At 40.7% G+C, this 6,691-nt stretch overlaps 1 protein-coding gene across 1 annotated transcript in view; it reads right to left on the bottom strand.

Moving 5' to 3' along the window:
• Positions 1–6,691, bottom strand: part of ptprsa (protein tyrosine phosphatase receptor type Sa) — a gene marked incomplete in the record, with an annotated part of 117,012 nt that overhangs the window by 97,331 nt on the left and 12,990 nt on the right. The window contains 1 exon segment of the mRNA XM_035653519.1: positions 6,207–6,348. Coding sequence (XP_035509412.1) covers positions 6,207–6,348 — 142 coding nt within the window.

The following is a 6,691-nucleotide window of genomic DNA, read 5'->3' as shown; positions in this document are numbered from 1 at the left end:
CACACACACACACATACCTGCTCATGTTTCACTATGTGTCTTATTAATTTTTCATTTAGTCTGCCTGATGCCCTGGACTTACCTCTTCCTCTAAAATAAACACAATAAAAAAAACATTCAACCCTTCAACACCAAAACAACAAGACATTAGCACTACAAAGATAGAAGACTGACCAAAACAAAACAATGCAAAAAAAAAAATATGTAAATGTAAAAACATAAAAACTTGCATCTGCAAAAAGTAGGTGTTAGGAGAGAATAGTTATTGTGTTTTTTTCTTTTTCTTTAACAAACATATTTGTGAGAGAATGTAAAATTTAGTTTTAAGAGGCTACCAAAAACCCAAGGGGTCATGAATAAACCCAATGAGAATATTTCACAAACCTAAATGTGTGTTTGTGCTGATGCTTGTTAGATACGTACAGGGAATACTGATGAAATGAATAGCAAGGAGGAGAAATGTTCTCTGTTTTCCTTCCTGCGTCTCATCTCTCTTTTCTCAAACTGTCTCTTCCTCTCTGTCTTATCCTGCGCTCAGACTTTTAAAATCCGAACCAGTTTTGGAATCGGATTGCATCACACACACTTTCACATTTTCTTAACGCTGATTGCAAACATACGCTCACTAAAATCTGTGAAGATCAGAACAGTTCATACAAAAACCTAATGTAATGTGAGCCTAGCCTTATTCAGTCTTTATCACCTTCCTCCTTCCATTTTCACTCTAGCCAAAAGTTTAATAAATTTTTTCCCAGTACAGCAAAGCATTTTACTGCTTATATATGTTTTAATTTTTTCTCCTGTTTATTTAAAATCATCTTGATATGGCTGCATCACACATAATCAATAGTGACTGCACACATCACCCACCACTTGCTGCTGTCCACTCTAAAAGGGTGCACTTTCTCTCTCCCACACACACCCCATTGAAATACACACAAAGAAGACTGGTAGAGGCAGAAAGGGAGAGAACAACTGCAAGAGAGAGACAGAGAGGAGACAGCCTAGAACATAATGGTATAGATATTGTGTGAGAAAGAGACAGAAAAGGTTAGATGGAGAACAGAAAGCAAAGGTGAAGGTAGGAAATGGAATGTCTTATGGCTTGGCCTGGAGCCACTATTGGTTGAAAGGTTGATTGGTCTCTATCCCTTTAACTTTCACTCCAGTTCTCCTTCCCTCTTGCTGCAGCTTACTTTTTTCCCATTTCATCATTGCACCTCTGTCTGCCCTCCCACCGTTTCTCAACCCTTCTCCCATAAAAAGATACATAGAATTCACAGGGCTTGATCTATTCACCGACTGCATGTATCTGGATCCAGAAACCCATTAAAATTCACCATTACCTGCTCCTTCACAAGGCAGTGGCCAATTAGCAGACAGCCTGATCAAACAGTAGGTCCACTTTGCCCCAATCCCCTCCAGTTAATAGTAGGTGCACTCCCCAACCTGACTGGCACAGTATTGCTCTATGGTAGATGGGCGGAGTTTTTAGTCTATTTAAAACCAGCAGATGAAACGACACATGCAGTTTGTACTGACCTGAATCGATGTGCAGCAAAAAAATAAAACGCCACTTAATTTTAGTTCTTTAGTTTAGGCAGACATTAGTTTTGTATGTATCATATACAGTGTGTTGCCTACCTGATATTTACCTGTTTCTACTAGAACAAATTATCCATAACAAGAATATTTCACCAGGGAAAGACAAGGAAGAGGACAAGGCATGGAAAACATGGACATGGACCAATTTTCTGAATAATAAGTACTTTAACTAAAAAGTCAATTGTGCTGATCATACTTTTAATGAATTTGTGTTTTTAATGCAGAACAGAGTCTGAATACTTCTTCTACTAACCGGGTTAGGAAGGGTTGGAGGTGAAACTAAAGAAAAAAAACAACAGATATTAACAAGTGCAGTGGATGAAAACCAGGCTTGCAGCTTGGCATACAGCGAGAGAAAGCATAATGATTGGAAAGGTTTGGAAGAGAGTAAGAGAGTGATGAGAGACAGAGAAGGGTACGTTTGATTGGTTCCACCTGGTTGGGAGTGGCAAGAGAAAATAATCAGGATGTGAGCGTGACTGTGTGTGGGTGTGCGCAAATGAAGGTCACGGCTAGGTCTGGTATGTTACAGCAAGCACTCATATGAGGCCAGACCTGAGAACTAGGTATGTGTGTGTGTGTGTGCGTGTATCAGAGGTGAGTTCCTGGTGCCTGCTGGTTCAAACAGCCCAGAGCATACCTGAATGTTACTTCACAAGAAATACTACTTCGACTTCACCACTGAGAATTATTTCTGCCTCAAGAGCATCTCTGCTGAACTGTGATCTGAACGGTAGGTTTACCAAACAAACGAATAGACACATCATATTTACAACTTCTTCAACATGACAAAACTGAATATCAGACCAAATCTCATCAATCACAGTTTTTGCCCTCTGGGATTCCTCAGGGGAGAATCTATTTGCAACAGTAATCACAGAAGACAGAAGACTGCAGTAGTCTAAAATACAAGCACACAAAGCAGGATAACTCCCCATGATCTCCTCACAACAGCATGAGCTGACAGTATCCCAGTGGCAATTTTGCTTCCCTTTGACACTCTAAAACACTCGCCTGAAAAAAAAAAAAAAAAAAAAAAAGGCAAATCCTAAAAACAGACCAAAAAAAAAAAAAAACAGACCAAACTGCAAGTTGTGTCAGATCTCAAGAGTGTGCTTCATGTGCTTGTCGGTCCCTCTCCAAGGACTCCCAGAGGACTGTGTGCAAGCCTTAGAGGTGCCAGATGGCCCCCATCTTAGGTATTCAGCTAAGGCAGTTGAGCAATAGCCAAGGAGGTGTCACAGTCGATGCTAAATGCACCCTACCATTGCCACATGCACCCATGCACATACACACAAACACGTAGACAGCAAAAGAGAAGGTGGTTACAGTACAGTATAAAAAAAGAAAATAGAGATGGGGTTTAAGTTTAGTCTGTCTATCATGCATTTTGTCTGAATAAATGTCTGTTATTATTACAAGTATATGCATGTTTCAGAATGTCTATATTCTGCTAAGAATACATGTTTTTGTAGTAAGTTAGTGTATATAGAGTGTGTATTGGAAGTGGTTATGTGTCAGGATGTGTGTGCATCTTTGGCATATATGTGCATATCTTTACCAGTGCAGACAAGCATTGAAGTTGTGTGAAGATGTGTGTGTGTGTGTGTGTGGCGAACACTGTGCTGTTGTTAATCTTCCTCAGACTCCAAACAGAGCCCACATGCTGTCATGGTAGATGAGTTCGCACTAGGACTGAAAAAGCTGCTGTACTGCACGCTTCTGTGTGTGTGTATATGTGTGCTAAACAGTGACTGTGCATGTATTTATATGGGTATGGGTGTGCCTGTCTGTGTGGACTGCTGCTACTTTGAGTGAAGAATGTGTACTCAAAGTACTCATGATCATTTATGAGTTCAGTGATTTTCATGGCCCTTTGTTTTCAAGTGTGTATCCATGCAAGCATAAAATTGATGTATAAGTCATGCATGTCTGTTAAATGTATGTCATTATATTTTTGGGTTTCAGTGTGCATGCAGCTGTATTTTCTTGCAAATTTTGTGCCATGGCTCTCTGGCCAAGTCACCAATCGCGGCGACCCATTTTCTACCTCTCCAGATACCAGACCACAACCCTTCTGTTTACTGTGGATGTGTCCCTTGTGCCTTGTCCTATATCCCATAATCCTTTGCCCTTGTTCCAAGAACTCGTGTTCGCCTATTGTCCTCCTCACCTGTTCTACATTGCCAATAGTCCACCCCCCGTTGTCTCCCTTCATCTTTGGCCAACTTTATCCAACTCCATTTTTTCTCCTATTTGTTCCTCTGGTTTGCTCCACTTCCACCTCTACTTGCATTGCATTGCACTTTGTCACAATCCATTTTCTCCATCCTCACATTTCTGCATTTTCTGTAAATTACATTACATGTTTTTTCTTGCATATTCTAAATTTAATTTGCCTATATCTTTTTTTGTGTCTCCTTCCTTCCACTGATGAGTAATGCAGGGGGGCTCATTAAAGATGGAAAACAGAGAGGACATACTGCTCTCCTCTTCTGCCACTCATCTTACACCTTCACCCTCCATCATCACACTCTCTTCCCTCCTTCAGTGCTGGGTCTTGCCTGGGCAGCAGAGCTGCTATCTTCTTATAGACTCTAGAGGAAACCTTGTAGAGTTGAATTGCAATAACTTAATTTTCCTTATGCTCCCGTGGACTGCCCTAGGTTTGACCTGTGGCCTTTCACACAACTGCACCCACTGATATGCACATGCCTGGGCTTGTAGTAATTTGGTGTGCTTGTTTTGGTGTGCTCTCCTTGTTCTCAATTGTGTTGTTTTCAATCTGTCTGTGTGTCCACTGTTTCTTTGTAAAGGACTTTCTAGTCTTTATTTTCATAGCACTCCATGAATAAATTGGATTCCGACTATGAATAACGTGGTATTTTACATATTTTAATGTAATTGTTTACAGCATGAAACAGATTATGCAGGCTGGAAGTTTGATTTCTATCCGATCCAGTTATATAAGTTATATAAATGCTACACACAAGGTCATACAAAGCAATTCAGATTCAAATGTCCAGGACATGGCAGGTACCATTCTGTAAATGGAGCTGAGCAGCTATTGTGTCTCCATCAGTAGAAAGATCCTTAATTTCTGCATCAAACTGCTATCTACTCATTTAATGTACAGTTCAGGCAACTGCATGTCACAAACGTGAACATATATGTAATTTCAAAGTATAAGTATCACAGTTCAAAATGTATATCAAGTTTTGAAGGGCACCTGAGGAACTCACACTCCCACTGCACCCAACAACATGCTTCCAGGGTAGGGGGTTTGTTGCTAACAATAACTAACCCAGGATGCTGGGCCAGGCTTCCAATGCCTGATCCAACAACTCCCCCCCAACACACACATGAATAAACACACACACACTCCCCACCCCACCTCACTGCCTGTGGATCTGACAGCCAGGAAGGCCTAGCTTGTGTGCTGCCAGCCAGCCAGCAATAGCTCAGCTTCATCCAGCCCTGGAAACATGGCAGATGGCGGCAGGAGAGAACAGAAGAGAAGACACTGGGCGTGTGTGTGTGTGTCTACGGATATGTGAGGTAGACACAGACGGGTAGAATGAGAGAAGAAAGCTGGAGCGTATGTGAACACATCCTCGCTTGCCTATGATACCGTGACCTCTAAGCTAGAGCTAAACAAATGGTATATTTTTGCTGAAACTAAACTACCACCTATAGGAGCCGATCAATAAAAGGTCCACAAAGTTGAGCTACCACTGATTTTATCTACACGTCCTGTACTATTTTGTTATTTTACACCTGTTTTGTGCAAGTGTGTCTGTGTGCGTCTCCAGACCAACCTGTCAGACGCTCTGCTCTGACTGTGTATGGGTGACCAATCAATCTTTTTCAATCGGGGATCCTATGGGTTATTATCACGGGTAAATAGAGGTTCAGCTCTTCCATGAATGGACAGTTGATTAGTTGCATCAAATTGATGGATCCTTAATAAGCAGCCTTCACACTGTCCATCTGTTGTATGTGAACAGAGTCTATTCTGTGACATGCTCCTGCACAAAAGCTTTAAGAACTAATCCTCCACATTTTCACATATATTAATTTGGCTTCTCTAGTTATGATTCATGTAACACCACTGATTTAGCTTATATAATAATAAATTAAAGCTTTTACACAAGAAGCTTGCACACAGGAATGTATTCTTTGTACGTTTCAAATATGACTACATCTAATAAAATCATATATGTTACATGTAAAGTAAAATTGTGTATGAAGTTTGAAAAAAAAATGTAATTACAATCATGTAACATCAAATAAACAATATAGTCTAAAATACTGTTTTATATGAGGTAGCAAACAAATAATTATAACAAATCCAGAACAACCCAGCTGAGCCACTTTTACAGCTATAGCCAAAATGGCTTACCAGACAAATAAAGAGCACTACCTACAAAAGTTCCAAGCAAAAAGACTTCAAGTACAGCCCTCACTCGCTGTCAAGTTCAGTACAAAAACTTCAAGGCAAGATGTCATCGTAAAAAAACCTGAGGAGTTCACAGATGTCCACTTTAATGATTTATTTTGTAGTTATCCCTCTGCACGCTGTTTCACAATGCAGGACTCACCTCGGATGATGGACAGCTTGGCATTGACAGTGATCTCGCCCTCGGTGTTCTCCGCAACGCATTCATAGATGTTCTCATCACGCGGTGCTCGGAGAGGCTGGATTCTGAGTACAGCGCCGGCACCCTCGTCAAACTCAATGGTCTGTAGGGCACAGAGAAAATAATAGGGTTAGGTTAGAAAGATGTGGGATAGCAATAGCAAGAGTTCCAGTTTTGAACTTAAACACAGGTGAATATTAGCATGGAACCTTATCTCCAAGCAATTTTCTTGGAGATAGAAGGATGAGCTCGGTGTCAGTGTTTGTCATTGTAAGAAGTCTGCAGACTGTGTCCTAAACTTGACCCAAAACCAAAGACGTAAGTGAGTTACACCAAGATCCTGTGTGTCACGTTTCTATTCTTTTATAGCTTTTGGTCCTCGTAAATACAGAATTATGAGGAAACAGTCTCTCTATCGCTCTCTCTACACTCACACACACACACAC

Source organism: Morone saxatilis, unplaced genomic scaffold, assembly GCF_004916995.1.
Source record: "Morone saxatilis isolate NCDOM2014 unplaced genomic scaffold, NCSU_SB_2.0 Contig12, whole genome shotgun sequence".
In the NCBI taxonomy this organism is placed as follows: Eukaryota; Metazoa; Chordata; class Actinopteri; family Moronidae; genus Morone; species Morone saxatilis.
Note: the sequence above shows the minus strand (reverse complement) of the source record. Positions and strands in the feature narration are given on the sequence as shown.